At 39.7% G+C, this 17,663-nt stretch overlaps 1 protein-coding gene across 5 annotated transcripts in view; it reads right to left on the bottom strand.

Moving 5' to 3' along the window:
- sema3ab (sema domain, immunoglobulin domain (Ig), short basic domain, secreted, (semaphorin) 3Ab) overlaps positions 1 to 17,663 on the bottom strand; it is a 411,101-nt gene that overhangs the window by 111,104 nt on the left and 282,334 nt on the right. For all 5 annotated transcript variants that reach the window (XM_043714218.2, XM_043714215.2, XM_087999317.1 and 2 more), the window contains one exon: positions 9,394 to 9,513. In XM_043714218.2, the coding sequence (XP_043570153.1) occupies positions 9,394 to 9,513 (120 nt within the window). The remainder of the gene's footprint in view (positions 1 to 9,393; positions 9,514 to 17,663) is intronic.

Raw genomic sequence — 17,663 nt, forward strand, 5'->3', positions numbered from 1 at the left:
TGTTGTAGGCTGCAGCGTGACATTGATAGGATGCAGAGATGGGCTGAGAGGTGGCAGATGGAGTTCAACCTGGATAAATGAGAAGTGATGCATTTTGGAAGGTCGAATTTGAAAGTTGAGTACAGGATTAAAGACAGGATTCATGGCAGTGTGGCGGAACAGAGGGATCTTGGGGTGCAGATACATAGATTCCTTAAAATGGCCACCCAAGTGGACAGGGTTGTTAAGAAAGCATATGGTGTTTTGGCTTTCATTAACAGGGGGATTGAGTTAAGAGCTGTGAGATCTTGTTGCAGCTCTATAAAACTTTGGTTAGACCGCACTTAGAATACTGTGTCCAGTTCTGGTCGCCCTATTATAGGAAAGATTTGGATGTTTTGGAGAGGGTTCAGAAAAGATTTACCAGGATGCTGCCTGGAAGGGAGGGCTTATCTACGAAGAGAGGTTGACTGAGCTCGGACATTTTTAATTGGAAAAAAGAAGGAAGAGAGGGGACCTAATTGAGGTATACAAGATAATGAGAGGCATAGATAGAGTCGATAGCCAAAGACTATTTCCCAGTGCAGAAATGACTAACATGGGGGGTCATAGTTTTTAGCTGGTTGGAGGAAAGTATAGAGGGGATGTCAGAGGAGGGTTCTTTACGCAGAGAGTTGTGAGAGCATGGAATGCGTTGCCAGCAGCAGTTGTGGAAGCAGGGTCATTGGGGACATTTAAGAGACTACTGGACATGCATATGGTCACAGAAATTTGAGGGTTCGTGCATTAGATTTACCTCACATGAGGATCAATGATCGGCACAACATCGTGGGCTGAAGGGCCTGTTCTGTGCTGTACTGTTCTATGTTCAAGTAGGTGCAAAATGATAGAGAACTCGGAAAGCAAGCTAAGAGCCCTGAGAGGAGGATGCAGAGGGACATAGATGTTTAAGCAACTGGACAAATTGGACAACATTTTAATCAGTAAGACAACCGAAGATTTTAGGCAAAAGGCAGGAAACTGGAGTTGAGGATTATCAGATCAGCCATGATCTCATTGAATGGTGGAGCAGACCCGATGGGCTGAATGGCCTACTTCTATTCCTACATCTGATAGTCTTATTGTGCACCTTGTTGTATTCTAATGTGTGAGATGGATACCTGTCTCTGTGTACAAAGAAACAGAATTACAAAGTAAAGCTTTGTTGTGCTCCAAAGTATTGTTGTGGTGAACTTATGTTGTAATTAAGTCTGGAACTCGCCATGTTGACTTGGTGAGGCCAGTGCTGGTTTGATTTGAACCTTTGTAGGCAGCAGTGATGGAAGGGGCCTGGCAATCACTGCCCTTGGCTTGTTAGAGAATGCGGGCCAGAGAAACAGTCCAGCACTGACCTTCATGTCGGGATTTGACCTTATCTAATATTGCTCCATTATCTGTGAAAACAGCAACTTAGACCATCAGACTCAGGAGCAGAATTAAGCTATTCAGCCCAACCAGTCTGCTCTACCATTTGCTAATTGCTGACAGGTTTCTCAATCCCACTTTCCTGCCTTCTTGCCATAACCCTTGATCCCCTTACTTAGCAAGAACCTATCTATCTCTGTTTTAAAAACACTCAATAATTTGGCATCCACAGCCTTCTGCGATGATGAGTTCCATCGATTAACCAGCCTCTGGCCGAAGAAATTCCTCAACATCTCAGTTTTAATGGGTTGTCCTTTCACTCTGAAGCTGTGCTCTGGGGTCCCAATCTCTCCTTTCCGTGGAAATATTTTCTCCATGTACACTCTATCCAGGCCACTCAACTATTTTCTAAGTTTCAGTACTTGTATATCAATGAGGCAATATTAGTTAATAATGAGGTGTTAATTCATACAAACAGGTCCCTTGCTGCTCATGAGTGAGATTCTCATTGAATCGATCAAATTAAACACGCAAAATCAGAACTTTGATTTTCTCAATGTTGAAAATGAGATTTTACCATTTTCTCTCCATTTCACCAACTAACTCATTATTTCTCCCATCATTCAGGACCTGGTAACATACAGCTTATCTTCATAATTTAATACAAAATTATTGAAACTTTACATGACAAAGATTGCAGCTATTGAACCAAAGCGTGGAATCATGATTTTAATGCAGAAAAACTCAAGGTTTTAAATTCATCTTGGGAAATAGTATAAAAAGGCCGATGGCAAATAGCCATCGAGTTGGACTTTCTATTCTATTGACTTGTATTCATTTTAACTGCTTTATCATTCTTTTTTGTCTAAGGTTGAAATGAAGATGCAAATTCAGATAAATATCCTTTTCAGAGATAGAAATAAACATTTAAATGTGTCACATCACCACCATTGTCAAACTAAAGCCAAACTAAAGAAGAAGAGGAGGAATAAATAGAATCTGTATTTACTTGCTGCTTTATCAAGTCTCTCAGAAATATTCAGAATCACTTTACAAACAATACATTCCTTTGAAGATTGTTATTAAGCGGGCCAACGCAACAAGGATTGCACAGAGCAAGATCCCAGAATCAGCAATGTTAATGACTAATTTATCAAACATTAAAAGTACTGGCTGAAAGAAGAATATCGACCAAGAAAGGAGAAGAACTTGCTTCTTCTCCTTCAACTTTTGTGCATTTGAACAAATCCCACACCTTCCTCTAATTATGCAGCATTCCTTTCATCACAATGTTGCAGCCTAACTTTGGGTTGCGAGTTTTTTTGAGATTTGAATTCATAACCTTCAGAAAAAGAAATGTATGTGCTCCTAAACGAGATGAATCTAATTAATAGTGATTATCAAATGTTTTGTTGAAACAGTTTAGAATATCAGAACTCAAGGTCTGTCAGTAGACATTGCCTTGCAGAAAGTTTTTTATTTTGATTGTACATAACTTACTATCTAACTTCTAAAACAATATTCAATAGCCAAACTATCAAAGGGGAGGGAAGATGTCTGTACATGTTGACAGTTCATGTCTATGTTGATGGAAGTTATTAGTACACTTTAGAGCATCTCAAGGATAATTTTAGCAATCTGTTTTCATGAAGCATTGTTTTATATTATGCAAATAAAGAACATTTGTCTGCATGCCACAGTGATAGTAATTGAAGGGCAGACGTTTTAAATTTACTTTAATAACCTTCTGACATGTTTGTAATTATAATTTATAAATTACCTCAAGATATCTACTTGAAGCTATAGTGATCATTAAGAATATGTCATCACCTAATTTTGGTTAAGAGAGGGTTACTCTCAGTCAATTAATCTGGTTCTCCTGCCTTCTGAAGAGTAATTTTCTGTAATAGAAAAGACGTGGAATCTGCCTAAATTGACAATCATTGATGCAGAGTGATCAAACACTTGGCACTGCTTAATAACAGTATCACTGATGACAGCCAGTGAACTCTTAAAGCACACTGCTGCTCACAATCCAGGAGCAAAACAACAACTGTCCTATTATTCATAACATTTTCTGAAAAGGAATTGATACAAACCTACACTGGGCAGATCAAACAAAACACCAGAAGGTTTGACTTTGGTCTGAACTTTCAAACTTTTTTTTAAAATAGCCAGCAGTAGGGAAACTAACAAACCTGGCCTGAAAACTATTTCTCCCTTGTATATATCATCAAGAAACTTACTCAGGGGGAGAACTGGTGAAAACACTGGAAAGAAAGTGAATCATTGGAGATAGATTTTTTCAAGGTAGAAATAATAAATATAATTTTGGAAATATTTCAATTTGTTACACAAAGGAAACAGGTTTCAAATGTAGATGAATAATATTTTTTCAGAATCATCAGCCCCACATATCACATGGACTCTATCCCATGAGCATTGTTTTTAACTAAGGTGGAAGTTTGATGTTCTCTGTGCTATTGATCCTAATTAGTTGGGACACAGGAGTCACTCTCACACCTCAGTTGTTCAGAAGGATGCAGGTTCAAGTCCAACTCCATTGTAGTGAGCACTAGGATCAAGGCTAATATTCCATTTTTCAGAGATGCTGCTTTCTGAGAGATGTTAAACCAAAGGCTTGACTACCTACCAAACCAGGAGAAAGTGAGGACTGCAGATGCTGGAGATCAGAGCTGAAAATGTGTTGCTGGAAAAGCGCAGCAGGTCAGGCAGCATCCAAGGAGCAGGAAAATCGACGTTTCAGGCATAAGCCCTGAAGAAGGGCTCATGCCCGAAACGTCGATTCTCCTGCTCCTTGGATGCTGCCTGACCTGCTGCGCTTTTCCGGCAACACATTTTCAGCTACCTACCAAACCAGGCATTCAAAAAATCCCATTACATGTTTTAGATAATGATCAGGGAAGGTCTCCCTGTTCTCTTGGCCCAGTTTTGTTTATCCCTCAATCAACGTCACTGAAACAAATGATTGTGGATATTGGAAATCTGAAACAAAATTAGAAATTGCTGGAGGCTGCCAGATCTGCTGAGATTCCCCAGAAATTTCTGCATTTGTCACAGAAACACAATTGCTTGATTACTATCACATTGCTGATCCTCTCCAGTTTTCAATGTACTTGGTTAATGGGCAAATGCTGAACGTTTCAAAATGAAAAAAGTTATTGGAACAAAGTTCTTTTGAGTTTGTTAGCACTTTTCTTACATACAGAAACAAATTCTCTTTTTGTTCCATGTGTAACATTTCATCCTTACTGTATCTAATTGTTTGAAATCAATCCTCATCTCACCATATCCTGTCCTCAATGATTTATTTACACTGACTCCCAAAACTTATCTTGTCTCAATGTTTTTAATTACTGCCTTTTCATTTCTCTTTACTGGAATTATGCACAACAATGAGAATATGTTTCTGTTCTCAATAAAATGTAGAAAGGAACTAAATCACTACACCAATTAATCTCAGCAGATTATATTGTGCTTTAAGAATCTGTTGTGTGGGAGTGTGGTTCGACTATTAAGTGATTGTACTTTGTTTTATAGAAAACTGCAAGCTTTTTCTATATTTTTACAACATGATTTGTTTTCTCCTTTAATGTCACAGATCATGGCAAAGATTTACCATGCTGCTTCAGGGACATTTTCAGCTCCCAAACCCACATTCATAGCTCAGGCACTTTCATCTACATTTTTGAAGGGTCTAACCGAGCAATGGCAGAGAGTAGCTGAAGTTCTAGCAGAGGAGGTAAGCTCCTAAAGCTGAGGGCTGCCTAGTGAAGCCTCCAGCAATAACACATCAGCATCCTGACCAGCTGAGGAGGGAGTTTCTTGATGAAGGAGGAGAGGGAACCTCAACATGAGACACTCTCTGCATCAAAGATCTTTTTTTTTAACATTTTGAGCACCCACGGTTATGATCACAGATGGCCGACCTGACAATGGGATACCCTGCTGTTGCTGGGTGACCAGGATTGGTGTGGACGTTCTGAAGAAGGGTCAATGGACCTGAAACATTAACTCTCATTATGTCCACATATGCTGCCAGATCTGTTGAGCTTTTCCAGTAATTTCTGTTTTGTTTCTGATGTGTGTGGGGTCCCACAGCCCGGCTCTACATGAGGCAGCCATGGAGTCCAGGCTCATGTCTCTTGCCTGGTTTCTCAATTGGAAATCCCAGGTAGTGCGGGAACTTTGTCAGTCCTGTAATGGGCTCTAATTGCCTTCAAGTGTCTACAAGTGACTTCTATCTTCACCATGTCAGCATGCCAGTCATTGGTGCAGAATTTCAGCTTCATCTACCTTCATTTCCAGCCCTGACCCAGTCAGCCCAATGTGATTGGAAAGATTGTTGAATCTGGAAAAATATTCATCTATAAAGTTTCAAAACTAAGGATCACAAAGAGATGGAAGAGAAGTTGAGATGGGCGGAAACGTTAGAAAATTTAGAAGATAAAATGCAAAGTTATAGCTCATAAATTAAAAGGGGCAGGATACAAAATTGGTTGAGTGACAGGAAACAGAGAGTAGTGGTTAATGGATATTTTTGGACTGGTGGAAGATTTCCTATTCTATTCTTGTCTGGTATATGGGCATCGCTGGCAATGCCAGCATTTATCGCCCATCTCGAATTGACTTTGAACTGAACGAAGTGCTCAGTCACTCCAGACAGCTGTAATGTCTACAGTGCAACCTCGATTATCCGAAAATCAATTATCTGAATTTCGGATTATCCGAGCAAGATCTCAAGGTCCCGATGCTTGGTTAAACTCTGTTATCCAAACATTCAATTATCCGAACAAAATACTCCCCACCCGTGTTGTTTGGATAATCGAGCTTGCCTTGTAAATCATATCGCTATGGTAAGCCAGACCAGGAAGGATGGCAGTTTCTTTCCCTGAATAATTCCCTGGATAATTGAATCCCTACAGTGTGGAAACAAGCCATTCTGTCCTCCGACTCCACACGGACCCTCCAAAGAGTAACTCATCCAGACCAATTCCACCTACCCTATATTTACCCCTGACTAATGCACCTAACCTACTTATCCCTGAACACAATGGGCAAGTTTGCAAGGCAATTCACCCTAACCTGCACATCTTTGTATTGTGGGAGGAAACCAGAGCACCTGGAGGAAACCCACACAGACACGGGGACTATGTGCACACAGACCAATATTTACTCCAGACTTTACTCAATACAAATTTCACTATCTGCCATGACGGGTTTAAAACTCAAGTCTCTAGAACGTTCTGGAATCTGGGATCGGGGCATTTGCACTATGTCACCACCTCCCCAATTAATGAAGCACATCTTTCTCTTTATTAAATTTTCTGAACAAAAATAATTGATGATTTTTATATCCTGTGAGAGATATTTGTATCTTTAATCGGCAGCACTGGGCAGAGACTGTGCATCTCTGATTGGCAAATCTCACAGTTAGCATACAAAACTGGTCCAGATGCTGATTACAGGGCTTCTTGTGGCACTGTACAGTGAAACTTTTGTTGCGACATCAGCAGAATAACTCCTGTGGAGGCAAAATGTACAAAAACAGTGTGTCTCCCTGGAGGATGCTGGAAAGCAACATAGATCTCTGAGTATCTCCTGCCAGATAGAAGAGTTTATTTGTAGATTTTTCCTTTGGAATATTTTGTTAGGAACATTATATACTGAAACTACAACAGCAATGTTCCCTCAGGAGATAAATTGCTTCCTTTTGTTCAGACCTGACCCTGCTTTTTTCAAACCTTTCTTTCAGAGAGGTTCTTTTACAAAAGTGTTCTGCACCAACTACTTAATTTGCAGCTCAAAGATTGAAATAAAATTTCTAAAAACCCTTTATATTAATCAATACCTGAGATATTGATAATGATACTTACATGGGTTTGTATTTTCAAAATATATAATTAACTAAAAGCAGGAAGACATCTGCATGGAAAGTAACAGGTGAAAGTGTCAGATGAACATTCTTTCTGACATTGAGTATAACCTTAGAATATGCTTGATGGAAAATTGCTCTGTCTGCAATTTTAATCACATGTAAATCACTCGGCTGTTTCTATAATAGGATTGATTTGGCAGACAATCAAAATGCATCCTCCTGCCCTTTCAATTTTTAAAATCATGCTTTTACAGGTGTTGAAAAAGATCTTTCTCTGATAGCCACAATCTTGAATTTTGCTGCATTAATTTTTCAAATTAAATGAAATGTGGTATGCATATCTCTTTCCCATTGTCATTAATCTGGAATAATTTCACTGAAACACACAACCGCAGCAATGTTAAAAATAGGAACTGTAGTCTAATTATGCCAATGTATATTGTAGCCATATGTGCTGAACTGGCAATGTCAATGTCCTTTCAATTGCTGGGCACAGAAAAGGAAAAAGTATCCTGGGTCTTTGGCAGACTCTATGGTGACATTATTATTAAACTAAAGCGCTGGCAATTTTCTGCTTTTGCATTTGGCAGCCCAGGAAGTCCACCCATTAAATGAATAACAGGAAACGGTGGGCTGAAGGGTGTGAAGTGGAAACTCCAAGCCAAAGAGTTTAAACAGAACTGATTTAAAAAAATATAAACATACCACAATACAACTTCATTAGACAAACATTTTCTAATCAAAGCACCAGGAATGATAATAGCTAGTGCCTCCAGATGTGTCTTCTGGCGATTGACTAGAGTTCACTTTGTACACCAACACTGTTGGTGGTGTGTGGTTTATCAGTACAGAGTACTATTTTGAGAAGTTATTTATGTCTATTTTCCTTTGCAACAGAAAAATGGAAACATTTGTTCAGCATCACTGCTTCCCTCACCCTCATTATCTTCCTCTGTATTGGTTTTAGCATCAGTTCATGGCCAAGCTCTTTCAATAAAACTTGCAAAGAGAAACAGAAACAGAGAAATAGAAACAAAAACAGAAACTGCTGGAAAATCTCAGCAGGTCTGGCACCATCTGTGCAGAGAGATCAGAGTTAATGTTTCTGGTAGAGTAACCCTTCTTCAGAACTTTTGTTTCTGATTTCCAGCATTTGCAGTTCTTTTGGTTTTTATTGCATAAGAGAAAGCTGTTTATGCTAGCTGCAAGTCTTCACTAATTTCCAACAGTTTCTAACTGATCACAGTGTTTATATTGCACCAGGTGATAGGTCGTTACGCTACTATGTCCACCATGATCACCCAAAATTTATCCTACAGTGCAGGACAAAGACGTGAAAGTGATAGCAAGATAGCACATGGAGGCAAAAGGAATGGACAAGCTCTCCTCTCATCATCTGCTGGTGGCTGTATAAGACTGTAGCCTGTCCAATTGTTGGAGAATGGTTTATGGACGTGGAGAAATCAAAACACCAATAATAGCACCCAATGAACCATGCAAACACAGAGAGAGAACCACTTCATTGCTCATCCCCACTGCTGCAGATGGTCCCTTACTGAAGGAACTGAAGGTGACAGGAGCTGTAGTACCTCCGTAGAGGAGAGAAACAAAATGACGAGCAAAAAGTTTACAGGAAATGAGTCACCTGGTAATGCCCACATATCCCTGCAAAATATAACTTTAATGTGTGGCTTGACCTATGGAAAGAACAAATTGGATTGCAACACCAGATGGTCGATCGCATTAACCGATCTTTGGTTTTCCTTCACATATAAATTGATCTCTTATTTTGATCACTGTCTTCATGTCTGGACTTCACTTGATGTGGTTATCAGATAATATTGTGTTGAAGTCAACAGTTGACTAAATACAAAATGAAAATGAAGCACTTGACAACAATCAGTCCTGTTAAGCCATCATGATGACTGAAGTACAATAATATCTTTGATGTTTGCTCCACACCCAACCTTATTAAAACCATAAGGAGATATGAGAAACTGTATAGTTTGCAGAAAGACAGGCTTCTTTTGTTAGAATTATAATACAAACAGATCATCACAGAAAATGTATTAGACAAATAGAAAACAGGTGTAAGAGGGATTTTGTTTTACCTCAGGTCGATGACCAACTTCAATATAGGCACAGACTGGGTGAAAGGCTCCAGTTCCACAGGCATACAGGTGGCTTTGGTTATAAGGCTGCAGAACCCGGATGAAGTTTGCACATTCTTTCTGTGTGAGAGATAACATGGAAGGAATTCAGGGGTCAATGCAAGTTGCTCTGTGGAACTATCTTCAGCTCAAATTATTTCTTGAATGGTACTGACTATTCCAGGAATACATTCTGGCAACATTAAGTCTTTCAGTTTCAATAGTATATCAGGTTTACTCCTTACATAGAACATTGAACAGTACAATACAGGAACAGGCCCTTTGGCCCATCATGTCTGAGACAACACATGATGCCAATCTAAACTAATCCCATCTACCTGTACATGGTCCTTATCCCTGTATTCCATAAGATCATAAGACCATAAGACATAGGAGCAAAATTAGACCATTCAGCCAATTGAGTCTGCTCCACCATTTGATCATGACTAATTTACTCAACCCCATTCTCCTGCCTTCTCCGCATAGCCCTTGATCCCCTTTCCAATCAATAACCTATTCTTCATTAATAAAAGCAAATTACTGCGGATGCTGGAATCTGAAACAAAAGAGATAATGCTGGAAAATCTCAGCAGGTCTGGCAGCATCTGTAAGGAGAGAAAAGAGCTGACGTTTCAAGTCTAACTGACCCTTTGTCAAAGCAGTTAGACTCAAAATGTCAACTCTTTTCTATCCTTACAGATGCTGCCAGACCTGCTGAGATTTTCCAGCATTTTCTCTTTTGGTTACCTATTCTTCATTGTCTTAATTACACTCAGTGCCTTAGTCTCCATAGCCCTTTGCAGCAATGAGTTCCAGGCACTTACCACCCTCTGTATAAACAAACTTGCCTTAGATATCCCCCTTAAACTTTTCCCCTCTCTTTAAAATTATGCCATCCTGGAAAAAAGACTCTATCCATTCCTCTCATCATTTTATATATTTCCATCAGGTCATCACTCAGCCTTCAACGTTCTAGAGAAAACAACCCAAGTTTGTCCAACCTTTCCTTGTATCTAATACACTTCAGTCCAGGAAACATCCTGGTAAACCATTTCTGTAAGCTCTCCAAAGCCTTCATATCCTTGTGACCAGAACTGCAAACAAAAGTGCAAAAGCCACCCAACTAATGTCTTTCTTGTCAACTTTTATACTCAATGCCTCAATCGATGAAAGCAAGCATGCCATATATCTACTTTACCACCTTATCCAACTGTATTGTCACTTTCAGGGAGCTATGGACTTGCATCCTAAGATCCCTCTGTATATCAGTGTTCCAAAAAGGCCTGCCATTTACTGTATAGTTTCCTATTGCTTTATATTCCTATAGTTTCCCGAAATGCATCACTGCACATGTCCACATTAAACTCCATCTGCCATTTCTTCACAAAAACACTTTCCAACTGCTCTATATCCTGCTTTATCCTTTAAGAAACCTCCTCACTCTGCACAACTTGTCTTATAATAAATAATGCAAAGCTGGAAAATGGTGAGTCTGATGTCAGTGATGGGTAAGTTGAGAGATAGTAGTTACATGTCCATTCTTATTGCCTATAATAGCTTCAAAATAAAACTACCTGATGAAGCTATGTCTAATAATAACTCCACAGTCTAACAATGCACACAAAATAAACATCAGAACCATAAGGAGATATGATCACTATTGTTTTCATAGAGATAAACATTGCACTGTCTTGGCTTGGCTGATACAGATATTGACACAGATCAGCCTGCCACCTACACTAAAAACTTTGATTTGGAGAAATCAACTATTTTTAAGGGAAAATATTGCTGTCAATTATATTGCCATCTGGGATTTTATGCTTAAGGCACAGCTGTTGGAATGTAGAAGAGTTGCACAGATGGTGAATATATTTTCAACGTAGCCAATTCACCAGGCAGCTGATCGATTGCTTACACAGTAGTCCAGACCTACTTGAGAACTTGTAGCTTTGTCCTAGTCTGTTCACAGTGTAGCCTGTTATTACAGAGATGAGTTGCCGGGAAGTTGCAGCAAAACTATGCAATAGAACCCTCTCCTGGGCAGTGCAACTGAACCACATCCATAACCCACCACTTAATAAATAAATGACAACTGCAAATGTGCTGTTTCATTGCGGCCTTGATCACTCCTGCTTCTTAGACTGAACCAGAACCTGCTGATGAGTAAAGGCTTTTTAATTAAAGGGCAAAGATGAGAATATTTTATTGAAAGCGTCAGCATAGCAGTAAAATAACGAGAGTTAATACAACATAACAGCACTGTATTTAGTCAAATAGACAAAATATGAGTGATAAGCTGCAGATTGTTTGATGGTGTAAGTATATTTGGAGAGACTTTAAAAAAAAGTGGGCAGCACAGTGTTTAGCACTGCTGCCTCACAGCGCCAGAGACCCGGGTTCAATTCCCGCCTCAGGCGACTGACTGTGTGGAGTTTGCACATTCTCCCCGTGTCTGCGTGGGTTTCCTCTGGGTGCTCCGGTTTCCTCCCACAGTCCAAAGATGTGCAGGTCAGGTGAATTGGCTATGCTAAATTGCCCGTAGTGTTAGGTAAAGGGGTAAATGTAGGGGAATGGGTGGGTTGTGGGTCGGTGTGGACTTGTTGGGCCGAAGGGCCTGTTTCCACACTGTAAGTAATCTAATCTAATCATGGATGCAAACGTTCATTAGGTAATCTAATGTAAGAAAAAAATATTTATAATTTTCGTGCATTTTGTCCCATTGCTCAGATTATTATAAAATAATAAATAACTTGCTGGATGGCACAAGTACTGAGATAATTGGTTGATCCAGGTGATGATAAGGAACTGTGGAAGCACTCAGCCAGTGACAGTGATACCAGCAGTGAATCTGCAAGGACAAAGCCCAACAAAGTCCTGTGCATTGCCCTGTGAGAACATTGGGTGCATAACAGAATAGTCTCACCTAAAATGTCAATTTTTTTCTTGAAAGAAAAGACTTGTTGCAGATGTTAGACTTTAAAAATATGCCTACATAAATGTCAGTGAAAAATTACAATGGTAACTTCTCTAAAGATCTTTATTGGTTATCTCTTGTTGAATATCTACCAGAACCAGGAACAAGGCTGCAGAGGTTAAAGTGATGGTTACAATTACAAAAGGATCATTTATTAGCTTAACAGGGTATGTCAATCCTGAATAAAACCATTGAATTCTGTTATATTAGAGCACGGAGGGCAAAAAGACATGTTAGACCTTCAAGCTTGTTCCTTCCAGAGATGATGTATGTTCAAACAAGAATAAATCCTGCATTTCTACAGCACCTTTCATGATTACAGAACACCCCAAAGTTTGTTTTCACAGCCAATGAAGTGCTTTTTGTCAGACACACCATTGTAAAGTAGGAACCAGATAATTAGGCACTTAGCAGCGTAAACAGGTATCTCTGTTGGCTGATGATTCAGAAAATTTCACCCAGGTTGGGTTTGCTGATGAGTATCTGCCTCCAAGACCCACCATCATCAGCTGCTTGCCCAGCAGCAGTGGGCAGCTAATTAGCAGCAAATCGGTGGCAAATTTAGGGACAATTTTAAATGTTCATTTTAAGCTTTTGTTTTAATCTGCTTTAATCTTCAGAAACACAAACATCTTGAAACTCCCTTATGGTTTCACCACCTATAGTGACCATGCCTATCCCTCCCATCAGCCCAAAGCATCAAGTGTCCCCTTCCTGACACACTCACACCCTTTATTAGATGGGCTCCAAGAGAAAGCCTATCCATTGGCTGCCTCCAGGAAGATTATGCAGATCGGTTAATCTCAGAAATCTATGGTCCTCATGCTTCTTCAAACATTAAAGCACAAGTTTCCAGCCATGACTCCATGCCATTCGTGTACTGTCCAAGCGATAACATACAACTGTTCCAGATTTACAAGTTATCAAACAAAATAATAGTGTATTCATCTTTGCACCTTCACTTCTTGCTCAACAGAACTGAAATCACCCCCAACTATATATACCCAACAGCCCAAAGCCAACCTCAAAATGCTCACTTCACTTGCACATTTCCAGTATTATACAGATCATTGGAACTTCCAAATCTACTCTCGATCAGACAGAGGTCTACATTCCATTTGAAGTACACCGACAGCTGGTGCCTCTTGGATCCTATTCTGTGTAAACATTATTCTGTGGTCCACATACAGCTGGTTCTAATCTGATTTGCATGGCTCTTCAAGTTCTGTGCTCAACAACAGATCAAATAGTTTCAGTTACTTCCACAGACGGTGATTGTAGATGCAAAGTATTCAGCCTGGAGCTCGGTGACCAGTGATGTTCCACAGGGATCTGTTCTGGGACCACCTGCTGTTTGTGATTTTTAGAAATGACTTGGATGAGGAAGTGGAAGGGTGGGAGGGTGAGATAGTAAGTTTGCCGATGACACGGAGGTTGGTGTAATTGTGAATAATGTGGAGGGCTGTTGTAGGTTCCAATGGAATATTGGCGGGATGCAGAGCCAGGATGAGAAGTGGCAGATGGAGTTCAACCTGGAAAAGTGTGAAGTCATTCACTTTGGAAGGTCAAATTTGAAGGCACACTACATGGTTAAAGACAAGATTCTTAGCAGTATGGAAAATGGGGGGTCTTGGGGTCCATGTTCATAGATCCCTAAAAGGTTGCCACCCAAGTTGAGAGGGTTGTTAAGAAGGCGTATGGTGTGTTGGCTTTCATAAGCAGGGGAATTGAGTTTAAGAACTGCGAGGTTGCACTGCAGCTCTATGGAACCCTGGTTAGACCACACTTGGAATATTGTGTTCAGTTCTGGTCGCCTCATTATAGGAAGGATGTGAAAGCTTTAGAGAGGGTGCAGATGAATTTACCAGGATGCTGCCTGGACTGGAGGGCATGTCTTATGAAGAAAGGTTAAGGGAGCTAAGGCTTTTCTGACTGGAGCAAAGAAGGTTGAGGGGTGACTTGGTAGAGGTGTACAAGAGGCATAGATAGAGTGGATAGCCAGAGACTTTTTCCCAAGGTGGAAATGGCTTCCATGAGGGGGCATAATTCTAAGGTGATTGGAGGAAGGTTTAGGGGAGATGTTAGAGGTAGGTTGTTTACATAGAGAGTGGTGGGTGCATGGAATGCACTGCCAGCAGTGGTAGTAGAGTCAGTAACAGTATGGACATTAAGGCAACTCCTGGATAGGCACATGGATGATAGTAAATTGAAGGGTATGTCAGTTAGTTTGATCTTAGAGTAGGATACAATGTCGGCACAACATTGAGGGCCGAAGGGCCTGTACTGTGCTGTACTGCTCTATGTTCCACATCCTTTATCGTGAATTGAAACAAGTCCAGTTTGGGAAGTGTATTTGTGCTCAAAGCCCCAAAATCATTGCTATTGTTTTCTTCTGAAGCATCTTCAATAAATCCACATCCAGTACATGAATAGGCAGAAAGCAGGAAAAGATTTAAGAATTACAACATTGCAAAATTTAAATTTTTGTTTCTTTCCTGCTTAATTGAAGAATGGACAATCATGTGGTTTAGAATGATCCATGATTTTAAGTTTTGTTATAACTATTTTGATTTGAGTAACTTCACAGGTGTAAGGAAAGGCTAAAGGTAAAGTTCCCATACTCTTAGTGGACTGTTCTCTCATTGGAGAGAGATGACTGGTGGTGGTTTAACCTGAGAGTAACCACACCCCAAGTTAGGGGAGAGGTTGTGAAGGAGAGTCTTTCATGGGAACCTCAGCTGGTGTGGGAATTAAACCCATGCTGTATCCATTCTAAAGCAGAGCATTTCGCCCCTAATCGTTCCTGTTGAAGGAAACATGACAACAGAGGGCAATTGAAGTGTAACAAATAAACTTGCAAATGCTAAGTAACTTGGGGATGTAGTGGGGTAAATTTGTACTGAATATTAAAGAAGTTATTCACTTGAGTTCTGAAGAAGGGTCACTCAACCAGAAACATTAACTTTGGTTTCTCTCCATGGATGCTGCCAGACCTGCTGAGCTTTTCCTGCAATTTCTGTTTTTGTTTCTGATTTCCAGCATCTTCAGCTCTTTCAGTTTTTATTCAATTAAGGATGTACGAAAGTTGGCTAGGTCAATGAAATATCACACTTATTATATTTAATTGTATCTCACTGTAGTATTGAAACTTTGGTGAATTAATTACTTTGGTATTATAACCATTACTTTATGTTCAATATCACATATTCTCAACAAAATTCCTTCATTTTATAAAGTGTTATTAATACTAAATGTATTTTAGTTAATAAAGTTATACAGTCAGTTCAATCATATCTATGTGAATGAAGAGAGGGACAGGGAACAGGGAAATAATTAATCGTATCATATTATCTCCAGTTATTATGTCTACATTATATTTTGTAAGGCAAAAAACAAAAATAGGAAAATTGATGTAAAAATGTGTGTTCCAACTAGCATTATATCAGCTACACTTGAAAGGACCTGTCATTTTCTCAATGAAGAGAGTAGATTGCAACTGAATCCTCCTGAATTCCTCTGCACAAAGGAACTGCAGTTTTGATGCTCTGATCTTTTACAGAGTACAATAATGAACATTAACTCTGATTCCCTAGGCTTCTTTGATAGTTGGTTTGACAATCTTCAAGAATGCCATCTCTATATTGACCTGAACCATCTTTTCCTCTGATGTGCTTTGTACAATTAGGCAGGAACAAATTAATTTGTACTGAGAGAGCAGCTTTACACTTTGTTGAAGATACCAGACATTTCCTTTAACACTTACCAAAACGTCAAGGAAGTTTTCTTAATGATAATTGAAATGCTTTGGCTAGAAAAGGATTTACATAAATCACGAAACCAGTGACAGCCTACACGAACATTTTTAGGAGGTAACACTCAAGCTAATCCCCAGACAAATGTTGAAGATCTGTAACACTGATTAGGGAGTGTCATACAAGCTTTCCTGCCCAGTTATAAAAACACGAACACATCTGTACAAACATGCTCCATACAGAAGCAAATTGGAAGAGAATAAAGCCATCTGGATGAGTACAAGAGCAGCTGGATTTAACGTTTGGTACAATGTTTCGGGAAAATGCATTTAAATTCGGTTTTGAATTCCTTGACTACGATGCTAGTTAATTTATTATAGCTTTGGCTTAATTAACCTAAAATAAATTTGACAAAAGCATCTTAAAACCTGTTTGCTACAAGCAATCTCAACATCAGACAGAGAGGCGCACACACAAGCTGATTAAGTGTTTTCCATTCATTTCCCTTTCCATTTAATTCTCTCGCTGACAAACACAGCTTGGCCATCTGGGACTGGGTTACAATACACTTATCCTTTATTGCATTCTCTTCCATTGTGTGCCTCTGTTTGGACCCAGGCTTGGCTCTGTCAGTAATGCTGTTGTATCTGAGTTAAAAGATCATCACTTCTCCAAAGACTTGGGCACAAAATCCAGGCTGAAGTTTCACAGGGAATGCTGCACTGTCACGAGTGTCATTTTTAGACTGGACAGGAAACAAAATTTTAACTTTCAGCCAACACTGGTCTCAATCTGTTTGTGGAATTTTGCTGCATACAAATTGATCACTGTGTTCTCCACATTACAACAGTGAAAGATTTTATAAAAATGTGACTCTTTCTCTAGTTTTTTTCTACATTGTTCTGATGGCCTGATAGAAGTCGACAACCACACCCAAAAGATGCACAACCCTCAGTTTATCCTCACAGAAATGAGTATTTGCATTTGGGATTTGGGGATGGAGATAAACGAGTTGTTATATAGATGTGGTTATCTCCATTGACTGTATAGCTGGTGTGCAATACAAAGTGATGTCAACAGTATAAGTTGAATTCCCACACCAGCTAGGGTTACCACGAAGTACTGTCCTTCTCAACCTCTCCCCTGACCCGAGGCATGATGACCATGAAGTTTACTCACCACCAGTTGTCTATCTCTAATGAGGGAGGATGACAATGGCAGCTTCCCACCTTTTTAGAGGTAGCTGTACAGGATGATATAGAGCACAAGGCAGGAAGAGATGCAACTGACAACTCAAAAAACAGCTGCTAAACTGGGTGGTAATGAGGGACGGGGGATACCTCTGTGCAGAGCACAGTTGGAGAAGGTGGAATCTAAAAGTTTTGTTTACTGTCTCAGCTGAAAGATACCAGCAGTGGCAGTGCAGCAATCCATGTGAAATTTCAGCTTCTAAAGGAAAATTGCTTTCTGCAGACTACTAACTTCTTAACAGGCAATGTTACACA

Source organism: Chiloscyllium plagiosum, unplaced genomic scaffold (genome assembly GCF_037043375.1).
Source record: "Chiloscyllium plagiosum isolate Xiang-an unplaced genomic scaffold, Cpla_swu_hap1 HiC_scaffold_23, whole genome shotgun sequence".
NCBI lineage: Eukaryota > Metazoa > Chordata > Chondrichthyes > Orectolobiformes > Hemiscylliidae > Chiloscyllium > Chiloscyllium plagiosum.